General features: G+C 41.6%; 2 protein-coding genes across 2 annotated transcripts; one reads left to right on the top strand and one right to left on the bottom strand.

The window, feature by feature from the left end:
- Positions 1 to 215: 215 nt before the first annotated feature.
- LOC5503631 (ATP-dependent DNA helicase Q4) lies at positions 216 to 14971 on the bottom strand. Its single transcript, XM_032371923.2, has 16 exons — positions 14709 to 14971; positions 14428 to 14461; positions 13903 to 13991; positions 13300 to 13446; positions 12500 to 12633; positions 11398 to 12075; positions 11183 to 11275; positions 10468 to 10770; positions 9759 to 10012; positions 8161 to 8253; positions 7567 to 7703; positions 5534 to 5806; positions 4719 to 4898; positions 3437 to 3633; positions 2394 to 2676; positions 216 to 1810 (listed from the first exon to the last, which is right to left on the bottom strand). Exons 1-16 carry the CDS (start codon positions 14790 to 14792, stop codon positions 395 to 397), a joined length of 4395 nt encoding a protein of 1464 aa, XP_032227814.1. The 5' UTR covers positions 14793 to 14971; the 3' UTR covers positions 216 to 394.
- On the top strand, positions 14953 to 19608 carry LOC116611545 (xaa-Arg dipeptidase). The gene is made up of 3 exons (XM_032371933.2): positions 14953 to 15349; positions 16844 to 17326; positions 18432 to 19608. The coding sequence occupies exons 1-3, from the start codon at positions 15013 to 15015 to the stop codon at positions 18818 to 18820; spliced, it is 1209 nt and encodes a 402-aa protein (XP_032227824.1). The 5' UTR covers positions 14953 to 15012; the 3' UTR covers positions 18821 to 19608.
- Positions 19609 to 20018: the final 410 nt, after the last annotated feature.

The following is a 20018-nucleotide window of genomic DNA, read 5'->3' as shown; positions in this document are numbered from 1 at the left end:
TAAGTAACTGACGTAAGTAACTGTAAGTACCGGAAAGGAACGTGGTTGAAACACACAATCGCATGTAATTGGGCACGGTTATATGGAAACTCACTGCGATCGAGTAGAAGCCTTAAATAGAGCGGCCCTTGTTGTCAGAGAAACCCCGCCTGACGAACATCTAAAATTTGGTCAGAAACCGCTATTGCGCTCAAAGAAACCCAAATGTCGATTAATCACAAATAACAAATTATTTAATTAATTTAAACTCAATTTCCGAGTTGCTGTCTTCTCTCGATAAATATTTATGTAACATTAGTGTGTCTACATATCCAGTTATCTTAGTTTGGAGGTACGGATTTGATAAGATGGAAAAACAAATGATGGAAAAAAGGACTGTTTACCAATATGCGTCCTAGCGGAATTTGAGCAACTCCCTAAGCGCAAATTTTCTAAGTCTGTTGAAATCAACGTTCAGATGCTTTCTCCAGAATCGTCTATCTCTCCCCCAGACTGCCGCCGGGTAGCACGGGCTGTCTATACCGTGAAATATCCTCGCGACAGCGCGGCCTGTGAACGAGTGATCATGGTGGATGCCAAGGAGTGTCCGAATGTCACGTGAAACGCAGTCCCAGTTCACGAGGTCATCGCTATTTTCCGGTTTCGGCGCGTATGCGTCAGGGTTGTTTCTCCGCTCCTGGATATCTCGGAGAGCTTTCTCAGTCGCATTTGTTCTGTCGTCGAAGTATTTCTTGATGATCGTCTTGAGCTCTACGTCCGCGTCCTCGTCCATTTCATCCATGCACTGGACGATCCCGCCACAGGATACGCCTTTAAGGGAGGAGTACAAAGTGGTCAACTGCTCTAGCTGTGTCCGCTCCTCCGCTTGGATTCGATCGTCCAGGAAATCCACAACCTGATCACGTTCCTCGTCTGTTAGATCCCCGGGCGCGCGCACTCGTAGTGATAGGTCCGAAAACTCTACCAGTATTCCACTCTGTCCGGTTGACCCCATGTCCGATGTCGGGGCCAATGAAGAGTTCCACTGAAGAGCTCTGAGCTCCGAAGAGACCGGTTCCAGATCCCAGCCCATTTTGTCTGCCAGCTGGACCACTGAGAATTTCAGATAATTCTGTTTCTTTGTGCTGCTCCCGCTTTGCAATAACGCTGCAGCAATCGGTGGTATTCGCTTTGCGACGGCTTTCATGTGCGCATAGCCACCGTAGAACTTAATGGTGCACATGGACTTGACGGTTGACAGTACCTCGACCCAGCGGTTCCCGTGCAGCTCAAGATAGCACAGTAACGTAGCGATGCTTTCCTCGCGCATGTCTAATTCCTCGACTGCTGTCTCTGTAACTATAGCAACTTCATGACCGCCGCATACACGGTTCGGCTGTTTTGTTTCCACGTTAGCTTGTTCAGGGTCGCCGCAAAGGATTTCATCAAGGGGAAAATCCTCCTCCATACCCTCCGTATGGTAGTCAGAGGCCACGCCCAATGCTGAGGGGTCAACCGAGGAAGGGGCACATGCTTGTGACTCCACTGTTTGGTTTCCATTCCGTCTGTCAGCTTCCCCTTCGCCTTCCTTTTCAGCAAGGTGACCCTCATCTCTAGCGACGGATCCGCCATCCGATCCACTGTACGTATTTTCCCTGCGGAGGTCTTCTCTTGCGAGGGTCTGATTGTGGTGGTCTTGACGCTTAGACTGTTCTCTTTGCAGCTTCTTACAGTCGCAGCGTGGAAAGATGCGGTTAACCAGCCGTTTAACAGTCACTCGGTCGACTGTGTTCGAGAAGATATGACGTCTCAACTCACAAAGATCCTGACCCTGAAAGATAGCAATATCAAACTTCAGAAAAACTAATAAAAAAAACAGTAAATCAGCCTGACTCATCAGTAAATCAGCTTGACTATGGCATTCAAAATGTAACACAAAATCCCTTCTTATATCCTAGACTTCTAAAGGGTCTGTTACCACCATATGATTGCCTCGCCTGCTATGCAAGTGTTTCTGTAAAGTTCCAGAGCAGCGAAAGACCGAAGATCGACATTTTCAATGTTTTGGCCTCTGCTTTCCATTATTTACTTTTACCCATATCTCGCGCGAGCATAGTATAGTAGTTATAATATCTTCGGCTTGCTTCAAAGGCTTAACGCCGATCCTCGTCTAGACAGCGTACTTCATGACCGCACTCCCCGACATTTTTGTACCCGAGCTAAACAGTTCGATGGCGCATCCAATAAAACATCCAATCAGAGTCCAGGAAAGTAAGAGTCTATCACACACTTGATATTCTATCCGAAAATAGAAAGTGAATATACAATGTGCCTTTCTTATTGTTTTAAAGGACCCCAGGCAATCAACACACACATGACGGAGGCTCCCTATATTCTCACATTTCCCATCATACCTCACGGTCAAGAAACACGTGACAATGTGAAGGCTTCCCGTCCCTCCCTGCGCGCCCTATCTCCTGCACGTAGCTCTCAAAGCTCTTGGGCATGTTGTAATGTATAATGGCCCGGACGTCCGACTTATCCAGGCCCATTCCAAACGCCACCGTGGCTGCTACCGCTCTCAGCTCTCCTGACATGAAGCGCTTCTGGACTTTGCGTCGTTGAGCGGCAGACATGCCCGCATGGTAGCTCTCCGCCTCCCAGGATAACGGTGCACGGACGGGCTGCTTTTTGCGTCTTTGAGAGAAGACAGTCGGTTATGTACAAATAAATGATGGTTAATGCTCTATATCTGTTGCATGTTTTATTTCAGTTATGGTATAAAAAAAAGTAAATCAACGACAACTATAGAAAAACTTGCTGCTTTTTGCGTCTTTGAGCGAAAACGTTATGCACAAATAAATAATGGCTCTATATCTGTTGGCATGTTTTATTTCAGTTATAGTATACAATAAAAATCTTAGACAACTATAAAAAAACTGCTACTTTTTGCGTGTGTTTGAGAGAAAACCGTGGGTTATGTATAAAAAAAAAAAGATCGAAAATGCTATATCATGTTTAATTTCATCTATGGTATAAATAAAAGTAAATCAAAGACGACTATAGACAAAGTAGTTGCTGTCTGCTTTCAGACGAAGGAACAAATGGTCAAAACGTCAGTGAATTACTCCGTGTTCAGAGAGGCATACAGTATACAGCTTAAATCCTGTGTTGATAATTTAGTTTTTTCTTTATTCCAGTCGTAATCATTGCCACTGGTGTTCCATTTCTCAAGCTTTGCGATTCTTTTAAGAAAAAAAAAAAAAACAAGAAAATCGATGATAAAAAAAGATGAAGGATATATAATTTAGCATATACTTTGGGAGCGTCCACATGTTTTACAAGCTGTGAAACGCCTAGAAGCCTAAATCGTCCGAATTCAAATTGCTCTTCAAACAACGTGCATGTACTGATGGGGTTTTCTCTGAAATCACACAACCACTTTAGCTATACTCACTTTTTATTGGCTCCCTTTTTCCCAGGCGTGACGTCACTACCGGATATGACGTCATCGTGTCTGATTGTTGGCTGCATGTGCTGCATGCAGGTTCGAATGAGCGTGGCGACGCGCTCGGTGACCTCGCGCCGAGTACAGTAGATGATGATGGACTCGCACCTAGAGAACCGGGGGCCCTGGAGGAGCTCGATTAATGCCTAGGAGGGGGAGGGAGAAAATTAGCCTGACACCACTCATGAGTCTCTTTCAGTCGCCATTTTGTCTCCCTGAGGTGACAAAGCATCCATTTTGTCAACCATAGGAAGTAACAAGTGGTGAGAAAGCATCCATTTTGTAAAACATGGGAAGTAACAAGTTGTGAGAAAGCATCCATTTTGTCAACCATGGGAAGTACCAAGTTGTGAGAAAGCATCTATTTTGTCAACCATGGGAAGTACCAAGTTGTGAGAAAGCATCTATTTTGTTAACCATGGGAAGTACCAAGTTGTGAGAAATCATCCATTTTGTTACCCTGGGGAAGTACCAAGTTGTGAGAAAGCATCCACTTTGTCAACCATGGGAAGTACCAAGTTGTGAGAAAGCATCTATTTTGTCAACCATGGGAAGTAACAAGTTGTGAGAAAGCATCCATTTTGTCAACCATGGGAAGTACCAAGTTTTGAGAAAGCATCTATTTTGTTAACCACGGGAAGTAACAAGTTGTGAGAAATCATCCATTTTGTTACCCTGGGGAAGTACCAAGTGTAAGAAATCATCCATTTTGTCACCCTGGGGAAGTTCCAAGTGTAAGAAATCATCCATTTTGTCACCCTGGGGAAGTACCAAGTGTAAGAAATCATCCATTTTGTCACCCTGGGGAAGTTCCAAGTGTAAGAAATCATCCATTTTGTCACCCTGGGGAAGTACCAAGTGTAAGAAATCATCTATTTTGTCACCCTGGGGAAGTTCCAAGTTGTGAGAAAGCATCCATTTTCATAAGCTGATTTGGGAGAGTTTAGACAAATGCAGACAAAGGCTACTGTCAGTGGTTTATAAAGGAACGTATGGGGAAATTTATATGCTAAAAAAATAATTTATCGTGAAAAAATAAAACTATGTTCGTTGTTAATATTGTGTTTGAGTCTTTCTTTATTACAATTTTGCAGACAGAATGTCAGCATTGGCAAACACAAAGGTCTAAAATATTTTTTTGCTAACATATATTCCCTATATATATCTTTATAAACCACTGACAGAAGTCTTGGGCTGCCTGTGGTTTAGTTTCTGACTGACTGCAAGATACCTTATCTTTATCGCGGTCACGTGACACGGATAGACGGAGGTTGGGCGGCACTGCAGCTCCACGGATTACTGCGCCCGCGTCAGCTATCCCGAGATGCTGTGCGACCGAGTCAGCGGTCGATTGCGTGGCAGTAGCTGTTAGTCCCAGAAAGCATTGCACGCCGTAACGATCTCGTAGGATCTGCAATATATATTGAGTACGTGTTTAACGTCAAGAACAGTTCTGTGATAAAAAGCCCCCCCCCCTTCAACATCAACACCTACACTTCAATGAAGTTGTAATAGCTCGGTCAGGATAGGGTTTGTTGGCCCAGAGACAAGTAATTACAATGAATTTGGGACGTTTAACAATATCATTCACTCGCTTTCGACATCGGGTTCAAGTCTAAATCTGATACACCCAGCATCGTATTACTAGCGACCTAACTGTCATACAATCATCAACTTAATCTCTTAATCTGTTCCGCTACATCACGCACACATCACTACAAAGTTGCAAAAGTTAAATACAGTGATTACTTTATTAGACTATACGCGACCAGCCTGAGAAGTCTTAGACTGCAGCCACTCTTCTTTTAATCGAAAGCGGCTAAAGTTACGACTTGGTGGCAATAGTTTTTTCAACAGAGATGGGTTATTACACTCAAGCTAACTTGGTTATCGAGGAAATAACGGATGCTTTTCATATGAGCAAAAAAACATGTAAAATAGACCCGACCACGAGCCAACACATTGAAAGAGTATTTGCAGCTTAATAACCGCCACCCTCCTCGTATGTTAAAGTGCCTTATACTAAACAAAGAGCTTCAACATTACCTTACAAACGCGTAGGTACGAAGGCCTAAAATTATGTGACCACTCAGACAAACAATGCGCCTCGTCGATACACGCAAAAGCAATAGGAGGCATCTTGGTACTGGACGGAAGACACCCACTTCCGCCCATTCCCCCGCCCACTAGAGCCTCCGGCGACACCAGGAGTACCGCTACCTTCCCCGCCGTAATATCCGTGAGGATCTTGAGACGCTGGGGTTTCGTTTGGTTGTTGTGCAGACAAGCGCCTTTGAGGCCAAACGGCAGTCCAGTGATCTGGAAAGAAAAAGAGAAAGATCGCTTAAAGAGTCTTTCGCGCTGTGAGCTTGGGTGGCGCATTTGGCAGAGCGCCGTCGTGGTGAGATAACAAGCGTCAGACAGGGTGATCGCTTGTGGTACATGTCTAGATTCTCCTCATCTGATTCTCCATGAGAGAGACAAGTGGTGAGATAACAAGCGTCAGACAGGGTGATCGCTTTTGGTACATGTCTAGATTCTCCTCACCTGATTCTCCATGAGAGAGACAAGTGGTGAGATAACAAGTGTCAGACAGGGTGATCGCTTGTGGTACATGTCTAGATTCTCCTCACCTGATCCTCCATGAGAGAGACTAGTGGTGAGATAACAAGCGTCAGACAGGGTGATCGCTTGTGGTACATGTCTAGATTCTCCTCACCTGATCCTCCATGAGAGAGACAAGTGGTGAGATAACAAGCGTCAGACAGGGTGATCGCTTGTGGTACATGTCTAGATTCTCCTCACCTGATCCTCCATGAGAGAGACAAGTGGTGAGATAACAAGCGTCAGACAGGGTGATCGCTTGTGGTACATGTCTAGATTCTCCTCACCTGATCCTCCATGAGAGAGACAAGTGGTGAGATAACAAGCGTCAGACAGGGTGATCGCTTTTGGTACATGTCTAGATTCTCCTCACCTGATTCTCCATGAGAGAGACAAGTGGTGAGATAACAAGTGTCAGACAGGGTGATCGCTTGTGGTACATGTCTAGATTCTCCTCACCTGATCCTCCATGAGAGAGACTAGTGGTGAGATAACAAGCGTCAGACAGGGTGATCGCTTGTGGTACATGTCTAGATTCTCCTCACCTGATCCTCCATGAGAGAGACAAGTGGTGAGATAACAAGCGTCAGACAGGGTGATCGCTTGTGGTACATGTCTAGATTCTCCTCACCTGATCCTCCATGAGAGAGACAAGTGGTGAGATAACAAGCGTCAGACAGGGTGATCGCTTGTGGTACATGTCTAGATTCTCCTCACCTGATCCTCCATGAGAGAGACAAGTGGTGAGATAACAAGCGTCAGACAGGGTGATCGCTTGTGGTGCATGTCTAGATTCTCCTCACCTGATCCTCCATGAGAGAGACAAGTGGTGAGATAACAAGCGTCAGACAGGGTGATCGCTTGTGGTACATGTCTAGATTCTCCTCACCTGATCCTCCATGAGAGAGACAAGTGGTGAGATAACAAGCGTCAGACAGGGTGATCGCTTGTGGTACATGTCTAGATTCTCCTTACCTGATCCTCCATGAGAGAGACAAGTGGTGAGATAACAAGCGTCAGACAGGGTGATCGCTTGTGGTACATGTCTAGATTCCATGAGAGAGACAAGTGGTGAGATAACAAGCGTCAGACAGGGTGATCGCTTGTGGTACCTGTCTAGATTCTCCTTACCTGATCCTTCATGAGAGAGACAAGTGGTGAGATAACAAGTGTCAGACAGGGTGATCGCTTGTGGTACATGTCTAGATTCTCCTCACCTGATCCTCCATGAGAGAGACAAGTGGTGAGATAACAAGTGTCAGACAGGGTGATCGCTTGTGGTACATGTCTAGATTCTCCTCACCTGATCCTCCATGAGAGAGACAAGTGGTGAGATAACAAGCGTCAGACAGGGTGATCGCTTGTGGTACATGTCTAGATTCTCCTCACCTGATCCTCCATGAGAGAGACAAGTGGTGAGATAACAAGCGTCAGACAGGGTGATCGCTTGTGGTACATGTCTAGATTCTCCTTACCTGATCCTCCATGAGAGAGACAAGTGGTGAGATAACGAGCGTCAGACAGGGTGATCGCTTGTGGTACATGTAGGCGGGAAGTTGATAACACAGTGATTTGCCGGCACCTGTAGATAGCACCACAAGGGACGACATTCCTGGCAACAGAAGTCCACAATTATAAATTAGACCCTGATCAATAAAAGCAGAAATCAGAAACCTATTTGTTGGAAGTACAATCATCAAAGTTCTTGGAAACCAGCAGATTTGAATAACACAATACCTAGTTTCACGAATTTATTCATCCTTAAGGTATAGTTAGACTCAAATTTCTGATAAAAAATACCCAATTGACAACTGTAAGAACATACGTAAGTCTAAGTTCGTATTGTTTCTCTTTCATCATGCAAAAATCCACTTTCTCAAATAAACATAATCAACATTTGCTAAAATTAGAAACTGTTTACCATGAAATTACTACAGAGTTGATATCAATATTGATATTGATACTTCTTCATGGTACATCATCATCCGTCCTTAAGGTCAGACACTATTCCACTTGGGATTGGTAAACTTTATAGTTTACCCCCCTTCCACTATGGCCCTCATACTCACCACTAAGAATGCGCATTACAGCTTGCTCTTGTCCTGCACGGAATGACGAGAAACCCAACTGACCAAGTGCTTTGTACACCTCTGGTGGGGTCTCTGAAAGAAAAAAGAAGCCAGAAGGGTTTCTCAAAAAACTGCTGTTTATTTGGTTGGAAGTGTTTCTATTAGGTAACAGCTCCTGATAAATTGATAGATAGAACCCCTTTAATGCCCTTTCTTTCCAAGTTTGCAATTTACAGCATTGCTGGACCATTTAAACAGCCTCTGTCAACCGCCATTTTGTCATCCTAGCGAATTAGCAAGTGTAAAAAAGCATCCATTTCCATCGGCAGATTTGGAGAAGCCAGGCCCGTACCCAGGGAGGGGGGGTGGAGCGGGTGCAAACGCACCCCCCTACACACAACAGCCGATTCTCAATAGACGTGCTATTTGTAGACAAAACTATTAAGCATAAGCGTGATCACTCTGGTATGTCATCAATCCAGAGGATTAATCAAGTCAGACTTTATTTGTAGCCAAATCCGACAATAAATGTACGTGGAGATACTGCAAAGGCATAAAAAATCCCTTTTTGTTCTTTCGGTTTAGGTTTCTTCTTATAATTTGTCTTCCAGATTTTGTTGAAAACAATAACAAAGGTGTGGCTCTTTAGTTATTGTAATTATCAGGAGGTTTGCCATTACAGCATTGCTAGGATTTTAAGGTATGTAACTATCGATATTGCAGGGATTATAAACCCTTCTAAGGCCCTCCCCCCTAAGGTACAGTACCGCTCTCGAAAATATGCACACTGTTCTCGAAATTTGCGAACAGCGTAACTGTTAGGAGGTTTGCCATTATAGCATTGCTAGGCCTCTTAAGGTATGTGATCTCCAGGAGGTACGATATTGCAAGGAATATAAACCCTTCTAAGGCCCTCCCCCCTAAGGTACAGTACCGCTCTCGAACACATGCACACTGACAGTGTTCGCGAAACTTTCAGTGAACTATGCAGGCTACAGCTACTATGATCCAAACTAACGGTTCGGCGAACGGGAACGTATGATTCAGAGCTAACTGATATTCACTTCGGGTCAGTCAACGTGTTACAAGCTTTACTCGATATCTCCTCTAAGCGAAGCTAGCGATGGACTTGTAATAAATACTGTAAGGGAGGGGATTATTAGGAAAGGAATATTTCGAACGCTTCGATATAAAGTCTTTTTATTACAAAAGTTTGTCAACTGTTAGCAAAGACTTTTTAACAGCGGGAAGCCATTTATATGAAAAAGACGTGTAAATAAACACACAGTTTTGAATAGCGGGATGCCATTTATTTGGCAAAGACATGTAATAAACACCGGATAATTATTTTAGAAAACGAATACTTTGATCGCTTCATCGAAGTTTTTACGAATATTCAAACACATTTGAATAGCGGGAATCCATTAATACGACAAAGCCTTGTAATAAACAACAGTGTAAACAAACAACTTGAGTAAACAAATATTTCGAAGGTTATACGAATGTGTGAAAATGCTCAAATACTTTCCAATAGTTGGAAGCCGTTTATTTGACAAAGACTTGTAAAAAACAATGGCAGAATTATTGTATGTACTCACTTGGAGGTTTGCCATTGCAAGGCTGGTAGATTGGCTCAATGGCTGGCGGGGGAGGGGGCGGAACATAGACTGGGCGTGGCAATTGATGGGGTAGAAGGACATCACTTGTGCCAGGTGTGTCTGATTCACTTGGGTTACCTGTCTCCACAGGTATTCCAGCAGCCATTTGGGCGACAGTGTCTAATGAAAGATTCTTGAGGAACTCATCATCCTCTGGTGCAAATTCCTTTAAGTTTTCATCATTTTCATCAGGCCTAAAATAGATTACATGAGATAAATGGTTAATTGAGCAACTTTACTTAAAGAGTGAATAGGAGCAGATCGAAATTAATTCCTCTTGCTCTTGCTTGTACTATTTATTAGCAAAATTTTCTGAGTATAAGGAGGAGTGTGTTTTATATATCACAATAAACATAGCAGAAGCAACATATACCACAGATCTAGAATAAGCTAATGAATTTTGCCAAATCTCAACAAAATCTCTTGAAAATGCCTTCACAACCATGGAAAAACTGTTTATTACTTGAAAATGCAGTATTTCAGCAGCACTATTAATTACCATGCTCATCACCAGACAAACATCTTTATTAATACTTCATTATCAATGCTCTTACTATCAATCACCAAGAATATTATTACAATTGCCATGATTGTGACACTACTGTACATCATTATCTTCAGGACCATCATCTAAAACAGATATACTTACAGTTCCTTCTGAGCTTTGCTTCCCCTACAGTTCTTGGCCCAGTGTCCCTCCTGGCCGCACTTGAAACACGTGCCTGCTTGCCCTCCACCCCAACCACTGCCAAACCCTCCACGTCTTGTCCCTCCCCCTCCCCTGCGGGACCAGCTGGACTTGCTGACATACTCCCCCCTCGCCTTCATGATATTGGCATAAGCCTTGCGCTTGTAGGCTCCGCCTGTCATCCCATGTCCACGGCGACGGTAGGACTTGTGCTTCATGTCAAGAAGTCGAAAGTTCTCACTAACTAGGCCTGATGACCCTGAGCTGAAAGGATCATTTAAGTGATTTCTTTTTAGTTTCAAATCAGGCATTGGGCTATCCAGTGTATAGACAGATACAGGTTAAATTCTCTTTACATTTTTAATGCTTTAGTGATGTTGATCACTATTTAAATCATGTTGCAAATGAAGGTGGGCATGCCTTTAAGACTTAATCAAACACATAGGGGTTTATGAGAGTAAAACAGGTCCCTTCTGTCTAGCTCTCACAGGCGATGATCAAATAGTCTTGAAATTTTATGAGTCACTGAAAGTGCGTAATATCAAATGGGCGTATATTTGGAACTCTCATCAGCTTCAATCCCAGTTAGATCAAGGCTTTAGCTAGAGAGGCAATGGACTGAGATGTGGCTGAAGTAACTCCAATGAACTCAAAATAAGCTTGCGAAAACCTGTACCTTGCTTTTGAGGTTTTCCTAATTTTCTCAGGTTCAAATGTGTCAGTTGGTTCATTGTGTGAATCTTCCTCATCCTCATCGATACCAGACTGACTGCAAAATAACAACAGATAATTAACTTCAAGCCAATAAACCTACCCTCCATCCCTTAAAAAAAAAACTAGCAATAACATGATTAACAAACGTCATTTGGAATAAAAATAACAAAAACTTACAGCTCTTCAGGTGTTCCTGTGTCATCCTGTGTCATCAAATTCTCAGATTTCAGTTTTTTCTTCACTGATGAGTTCTCATCTTCTACTTCCTTCTTTCGCTTTTTACTTTTGGTAGCAACCTCTGAGCAATTTGTGCTAGCTTCATCCTGCTTCAAATTTATACCTTTATCATAATCCATCTCACTTTCATCTATATTCCTCTTGATTTCCTCAGGAAAAGCCTTACTTGTGTTTTCTGGTGGATTTCTTGGGGAAATAAAGGTATCTTCTTTTGTGTTGTTGATTATATAATTTAATTTATCATTGTCATTTGAATCTGGCAGTATTTCCCTTGCAGATGGCATGTGTTTTTCATTCCTTCCTTCTGTGGCTGTCTCTACTGATGTGTCCATATTTATCTCTAACATATCATCCTTTGGCTCCATTGTAACCTTAGATGAATTTATTACATTCAAGTTATGTTTACCATCCAATTCCCCACTAGCGCCTTCGTCATCTGAGCTTCTCTTTCTCTGATTTTTATTACTGTTTTCATTTTCAAGTTCTTTATCCATATCAAAGTCTATCTTTTTCAAGCTGTCAGAGAAAAGGGATGCTTTTCTCTTAAGTCTTGATATATTAGCACTTGCAGATTTCTTTTTGAAGCTTCCAGTGAAACTTGGAGTGCAAATGCTTGGTCTGCAAAAAAGGGAAGGCAGAAATAAACCAGGGGGCAATTTCAGTGGAGAAAATATAGTATGATGAAGAAATGTGTTTACTATAATTTGTGGTGATGATGGTCAAAACCATGAAAATTTTAAAATTACTTTAAACTTATAATTATCCAACAAGATTATGATGAAAAACTTGAAAACGCATGGTTTGTGTCAACTAGGTTTAAAAAGCCTGGATTTCAAGTTGCATTGTAAGATAATCTTCAAACTGTGAAGGGTAGGCTGTATCTGGAAAAGATTGATGGATGTACTGTATGTGCATAGTGGGACATTTTCTATATTCTTTTGGGTTATAAAATTCCCCAGCCAGAAACATGATCACAATATAATGTAGCAGTTACTTCTTATTTAGTGATAACATAATAAAGTCATGTTGCTTCTTTACTTACCCAGGAGTCTTAGAAAGGATCTTAACCAGGGGAATTTTTAACTCATCCACACTAGAATCAAGGCTTGACTGCGATGGAGATTTGCTTGGTTTTGTGATCAATTCATCCCTTTCAACTGATTCTTCATTGTTGTCCTGTAAATAAGATAATATTATAATAAAGTATAAAGAAATGACCTGTCACTTGTGAGGGAAAGGGATCAATTATACATCACTCAGATATTATTATAATAAAGCATATGTTGTGGTTTGAAATGCTTCTTGGTTTGAAATTGTTAAAACCAGTTTGAAAAAAATTCAAACCAAGAAGAATTTCAAACCACAACAAATGTGGCATGGTTTGAATTTTTTTCAAACTGGTTTTAACAATTTTAAACCAAGAAGCATTTCAAACCACAACACATACAAGAAATGACCTTTCACTTATGACTTCAAAGTACGAGGGAAAGGGATCGATTATACATCACTCAGATATTATTATAATAAAGCATACAAAAAATGTCTGTCACTTGTGACTTTAAAGTTCGAGGAAAAAGGATCAATTATACATTACTCAGATGTTGTATGTCAGAGGAAGGCAATCAACTTTAATTTTCTTTACACCCAAATTCCTTGTTGCGCGACCTCTGCGAATCCAAAATCCATGTCTTGTTTGGGAATAGCGCGTAGTCAGACACAAGCTTTGGGGCCGTTTGATTGTTTGGTTTCATTGACTACACGCTATTCCCAAACGAAGAAAGGAATTTTGGATTCTGGCAGGTCGTGCAACAACGTTTTTGGCTATAATGAATTCTTCCATACCTTTGAAGCTTTCCTGGGTCTTTGGCCATGGCATAATCTGACAGGCTTGATATTAGCCCATTCGCTTTTTATCCTCACTGCTGGGGAATGGAGGGTCGTAGTGCGCTTCTTGTTCAGGTTTGACCCAAAAACATCATCATCTTCAGCCTAAAAAACAATAAATTTGCAGGATTTCAACATAAGTGCTTTTGCAGGCTGAATTACGGTTTGCAAACACAAGTGAACACAAGCCAAAGTGTAAAATTGCTTGTGAGATTGAGTTGTCCTCTCTCAGCCTACGGCACAGTAGGCGATTTTGTACGCTTGTATTGCCAGCAAATTTTGAATTAGCAATTGCAAGCGAACTTGATTCCCATTATCTGACAAATTAGTTGTTTTGATATCAGCAAATTCACTGTAACAAGTGTAGCACTAATCTTGATTTGTTGTTTCATTTTCTGGGGGAAAATTCTGGCTTACAGTAAAATGCAAGGCCAGTTCCTGGGAATAATTATTATATTTGTTGTGTTGTTATTGTTTTTTTTTATATATATTATCAGCACTTTATTTCAAATTTTGTGTAATCAAGATTAAAAAAGTAGGGGCCTCTTGATAAGATTTTACCTTTTTCACAGATTCTTTTATGTTTTCTTTCTCGGGATCAGCAACCTTCATGTTTTGCTCCTTTAAATGTTTGTACTTTTTGTATGTATCTAGACAACAAATAAAACATGTAAACGTTAATAATATAAACACAGGGGTTTCATTTGGCCATGGCGGCCGGCGGAAGCGCCAGCTAATTTTTTATAAAGTTTTTTTTATAAAGTTTTTATAAAGTTATAAAGTTTTATTTAAATTAAAAAGATAAAATTACTTCCACCCCCTACTTATCAATCTCCACCCCCTACTATAAAGTTAATGAAAGCCCTGGAAACACCAATAGAATCAATAAATCAGAGGCAGATTCAGGGTGAGGGAGCACCAATATTATATAAAAACAATAATCAATAATAAGATAAGAATGAATGGAGAAACGAGGAAAACGAAATATTTGCATTCAAGCCCCTATACACTTAGAGAATTTCAATCCTCGGGGGAGGGGTAGAGACCTCCCTCCATAGACCACATTTTATTATGTATTAGACAAACCTCTGATCTCTTCGGAAGCGTTATTCACGTCATCCTGTGTATAAATAATTTAAGAAAAGAACGTAAAAAGTTAATTATAGGATGCTAAAAGCCAAGCATAGACGTAAAAATAAGAGTTGATATCTTAAGTTTAAGAATGGCATTTTTTTTTCGATAGTGTTGTAAATCAAACCCAAAAACGATTTTTAATGTGTCAAACAACATCTGGTTAGCTGTTTCTATCAATAATTACTAATGTACATGCAATACAAGTAAGTAACAAAAGAATATACTGAACAAACCTTGTCTGGTTTTCGGCCATGTTTCCTCTCGAACATACTTTCCCAGCATTTTAACTCGCGTTTTAGTGAAGAAATCTCATCCATCTTGTCTTATATCAATTGCTGGAGCTTACGAATAATTCAAACCATTCAAATAAGTTTTAAATTTTGTGTATTTGAGGCATTTATCTTGCGAAAAAAAATAGATGTTATGTTTGTGTATTCCATTGCTTCCCGCCAGTTTTTAACTCCACGAAGAGGAATACTGGGCCCGAATAGCACAGGTGGCCCACAACAATGTACCCCATCATATCAAGAAGACAATATGGCTGGAACAGACACGACAATGCTCAAGAAAATTGCTTGCGAAGCGATTGATGAGAATGCCGCTGAGCTCCGAGACCTAAACAGAAAGATATGGGAAAATCCAGAGCTGAGCTGTAATGAAAAATTTGCCCACAAAGTATTGACGGATTTCCTAGAAGAAAAGGGATTTGATGTCACGCGAAGTTGGGCTTTAGAGACAGCGTTTGTTGCGCGTAGTGGAAATGGCGATGATGGACCATGTGTCGGTGTGATTTGCGAGTACGATGCGCTTCCCGAAGTGGGACACGCTTGTGGACACAATCTCATCGCTGCGGCTGGCGCTGCGGCTGGCATAGGTAAAGCAATGTAATTTGTCCTCCCCTGCTAAGAAATAAGATATCCCTATTCTTGATGCTGACTGTGATTGTTTCGTCTACAGATTTACCTGTTGCCATATGTTTTATGTAATGGTGCCCCTTCCCCATAGCTGTCAACAAACCTGTCAACCTCAGAAAATCTCAAGGCTTGAAAATCATTTTGTGGGAGGGGTGGGGTATATTAATTTTTTGGGGAGGAGGGGTGGGGTATACCCTCAAAGTGGCTCACAAGCTAAAGCAGTTAAATGGCTTTTCTGCTATTATTGAGCCAATCAGCAGACGTTTGCCATTCAGAAAGCTCTTGCACACAATATAGATCTCTGTGTTTTAGATAAGTGACACTACAAAAAATAGAAAAATAGGCAAAATGTCAATTTTCTATTAGGATTTTCTATAAAGGATTTTTCTTAAGCAATAGAAATCGCTAAAAAGTGGTAGATTTGGATCTCTCCTGGGGGAGAGCAGGAGAAGGGGTCCAAAATCTTGAGACTCCCGCCTAATGCGGAAGAGTTGACAGGTGTCAACCCAACTCGGACAGAAATCTTGTGAAATCAGGGAAAATGTGGGAAAAAAAAACAAGAGAGCCAATGTGGATGAATACAGAGAATGTATGAACATTCTAAAAACATTTAGGCTTGTGATGAGGTTTGTGATGAGGTCCAAAATCTTGTGACACCCACCTAATGCTGGTGAGTTATGACAGTTATGCTACCCCCTATGACAGCTATCTACCCCCTATGACAGCTATCTACCCCCTATGACAGTTATGCTACCCCCTATGACATCTATGCTACCCCCTATGACAGTTATGCTACCCCCTATGACAGCTATCTACCCCCTATGACAGTTATGCTACCCCCTATGACAGCTATCTACCCCCTATGACAGTTATGCTACCCCCTATGACAGTTATGCTACCCCCTATGACAGCTATGCTACCCCCTATGACAGCTATGCTACCCCCTATGACAATTATGCTACCCCCTATGACAGCTATGCTACCCCCTATGACAATTATGCTACCCTCTATGACAGCTATCTACCCCCTATGACAGTTATGCTACCCCCTATGACAGTTATGCTACCCCCTATGACAGCTATGCTACCCCCTATGACAGCTATGCTACCCCCTATGACAGCTATGCTACCCTCTATGACAGCTATGCTACCCCCTATGACAGCTATGCTACCCCCTATGACAGCTATGCTACCCCCTATGACAGCTATGCTACCCCCTATGACAGTTATGCTACCCCCTATGACAGCTATGCTACCCCCTATGACAATTATGCTACCCCCTATGACAGCTATCTACCCCCTATGACAGCTATGCTACCCCCTATGACAGCTATGCTACCCCCTATGACAGCTATGCTACCCCCTATGACAGCTATGCTACCCCCTTTAGGTCCTTGCTGCCTGGCCCCTAATCCTGGATCCAACCCTGCTTTACATCCGTATATTTTTTTCTAGGAATAAAAGCTGCAATAGATTCCTTGAGTGGTTGCAAAGGGAAGATTTCAGTCCTCGGTACCCCAGCTGAGGAACATGGCAATGGCAAAGGCACAATGATCCGCAATGGCTGCTTTGAGAGCATAGACTTCTGCATGATGGTACATCCATTTCCTAGCAACACGACCATGCCTACAGTCCTAGCCGATAAGGTGGTCATGGCAACATTCAAGGGACAAACCACTCATGCTGCAGCCTTCCCCTGGGAAGGAGTCAATGCCCTTGATGCAGCCATCATGGCATATTCCAACCTGAGTATGTTACGACAGCAGTTGAGACCAAGTTGGCGCTTTCATAGTATTATAACAGAGGGTGGGGTTAAACCAAACATTATCCCTGATCAGACAAAGATGATAGTAGAGTATAGAGCACCTACAGAAAATGAGTTGAAGCAGCTTGAAGATAAGTGTATCAGGTGTTTGGAAGGGGCTGCTATGGCAACAGGTAAGCTTGATATAAAATAACTGAAGAGTAAAGGCTTAAAGTCACATTGTCACCAGTTTACCTCCGGCAGAAACCTCAACCAACAAGAGACAAAAGAATCTATCAGAATCTGCGCTATTAAACAGGCCATCCACTCTAAATTGTCAGGCACATCCTCAATAAAACTTCCATTAGACACACTGCTTTTACAATTTTGAAACATTTTTTTTTTCTTTTCCTGTTAAAAATCATCGGAGATTGTTATGCAATGTACCAGAAGTAAACCAGTGATAATATGGCTTAAATTCTTAGCAGCCCTAGGGCTGCTGAGAATAAAAATGATGATTTTGAAGGCTACATAGTTTTACTTATCAAAGGTGTAAATTTATTAGGCATTTATTTAACAACCAGCCTTTTATGTAATGGCCAAATTTAAGTTATTTTTAGCATGAATATCTACTAAGGCTACTTCCAGCTATTGCTAACATCCTTCCAATAAAGCTATCCCCTCCTCCTAATTGTTCTAGTTGCAGGGCCATAATAGCAGGGGTGGGGACTCATGCGCCGCCCAATAATTTGAAAAGAAAGTGCCCCTTAAAGAAGTCCAATCAGGCCACCGTTTACAATACAGAGTCACTTCAAGAATCAATTTTCATTGGCTTTTAATCAAATATCGTTAATAAAGTATCAGACTTAAATCATACAGGGGGGTAAAGGGTTTTTTCATGAATTGAGATTTGGCCATTTTTCACTGTTGTGAAACGTGATTTAACTCTCCCCGTAATTTAGAAGTTTCAAGTCTCCGTGAATCGAGATTTAGCTCAAGTGTTTGAGTGTGTTGAACAGAGTCATGTGACCTTTCCAAAATAGATAGATATGTATTGTCGTATACAATAAATACTAGTATTTTCAGATTTTGGACGTAGTACTACTGTATTGCGATTTTTGGACGCAATATTACGGTATTCAATAACATGAAAATGCCTTTTTTCGGTCTCTGAAACATGAAAAAGCCATTTTTTGGGTTTGTGAAACGTGATGAATACCCCCTTTACCACCCTGATCATAGATAGTTATTTGAAGGTTTCTTGCAAATGAACCATTTTTTTTTTTATGTTCTTTCTAGGGTGTACCCTTGAAATGGAATTTCTTGGTGAACCACATTATTCTAATTTAGCAACCAATGAAAGAATGGCATCGCTATATCAAGCAAATGCAGAAACTATTGGGGAGGAATTCCCCCCTCTGGATGAACAGAAAGCTGTAGTTCTAGGATCTACTGATATGGGGAACGTATCGCATGTTGTGCCATCAATCCACCCATTGTACAGCATCGGCACAGCTTCTGTTAACCACTCCCATGCATTCAGGGAGGCTGCTGGACAGGACATAAGCCACGAGAAGAGCCTTTTGGCTGCCAAGGCGATGGCAATGACAGCTATTGATTTGCTTTGTAATAAAGGACTTATGGATGAAGTGAGAAGGGAGTTTGAGAAGACACATGCTGAAGAGTAGTTGGTATCTTTTGTTTGAGCCTAGAGTGTGGGTAAGGGGGGGGGAGTTGGGGCCAGTGGCAAATAATTCTGGTGTGGAGTAATACACCTTAGGAGAAGGCTTAGACTTACATTCCAGATCAAGGTAGATCATCATGATAGTTTGGATGGTTTTTTTTTTCATCGCATGCCTGCAAATGCCACAACAGCTAATTTAGGCAGGAGAGATGAATTTTGACTCGGTTGTCTGAGTATTGCTCTTCAGTGCCTGTGCCTCTCACCCCCACATGGTTCCATGTGCAATTTCAGGTTACAAATCAATTTGTGTTAGCTGGTCCTGGACTTTGCTCTAAGTTTGTTTTCCAGATTCTTCACTTTCTTTTAATTTTTGCCTTTATCACACATGTTTTATTACCAATAAATCCTGAGCTTAGGCCTAGAACATTACTTGTATGCAGCCGTGTTTGTATATCTTGTTATGCAGAGAGTGGGGCTAAATTTCAGTAGAGAGTACAGCTCTATTGAACAATCTCAGTGAAATAACATGGTGATCATACAGCTCTATTGAACAATCTCGGTGAACTTACATGGTGATCATAATAGCATTTGTATGAATCTGATGCATCAATAAATACCTGTCAACTCTTCTACATTAGGCGGCAGTCTCAAAATTTGGACCCTTCTCCCTCTCTCCCTCGTTGGCCACAAGATATTCCGTTTTTTAGCGATTTTTATGGCTTCAGAGAAATTATTCCACAGAAAATCGACATTTTACCTATTTCAATAAAAATAAATAAAACAATAATTGCCTTCGCGTAGCGCAATTTATCTAACACCCTCGTAAGATCAATAGGTGCATTTGTGGGCAAGAACTTTTTATACGGCAACACCTGCGAATGCATACCCACGTCTCATCCCCCCCCCCCCCCCCCAAAAAAAAAAAATAATATCAAGCCTTGAGATTTTCGGGGATGGATGGATGTTTGGGGAATTCGTCGATTTTTGGGAGGGCCTCGATTTTTGAAACGGGGTTTAGGGGAGGGGATTTTTTGAACAGGTATTCTGATAAATTTCCGAGCCTTCTAAAAGGCTGAAATTTATTTATTTATTTTTTTTTTGGGTGGGGAGGCCCCCTACAAAATAGATAAATGAATGTGATGCGCCTTCTGCTTGCACTTTCATGACTTTCGTTTGGCTGCCGTTGAAAATTATTATTACCT

This window comes from Nematostella vectensis, chromosome 13 (genome assembly GCF_932526225.1).
Source record: "Nematostella vectensis chromosome 13, jaNemVect1.1, whole genome shotgun sequence".
Taxonomy (NCBI): Eukaryota; Metazoa; Cnidaria; class Anthozoa; order Actiniaria; family Edwardsiidae; genus Nematostella; species Nematostella vectensis.
This window is presented reverse-complemented; position numbering and strand designations above follow the sequence as displayed.

Excerpts from the sequence above, each read along its gene's own strand:
- LOC5503631 (XM_032371923.2), bottom strand. The coding sequence starts at position 14,792 with ATGGATGAGATTTCTTCACTAAAACGCGAGTTAAAATGCTGGGAAAGT. Across the intron at positions 12,634-13,299 it reads GACCCAGGAAAGCTTCAAAG|GACAACAATGAAGAATCAGT; the intron begins GTATGGAAGAAT and ends TCTTATTTACAG. Across the intron at positions 3,634-4,718 it reads GTGACCGCGATAAAGATAAG|GCATTAATCGAGCTCCTCCA; the intron begins GTATCTTGCAGT and ends TCCCCCTCCTAG.
- LOC116611545 (XM_032371933.2), top strand. The coding sequence starts at position 15,013 with ATGGCTGGAACAGACACGACAATGCTCAAGAAAATTGCTTGCGAAGCG. Across the intron at positions 15,350-16,843 it reads TGGCGCTGCGGCTGGCATAG|GAATAAAAGCTGCAATAGAT; the intron begins GTAAAGCAATGT and ends ATTTTTTTCTAG. Across the intron at positions 17,327-18,431 it reads AGGGGCTGCTATGGCAACAG|GGTGTACCCTTGAAATGGAA; the intron begins GTAAGCTTGATA and ends TGTTCTTTCTAG.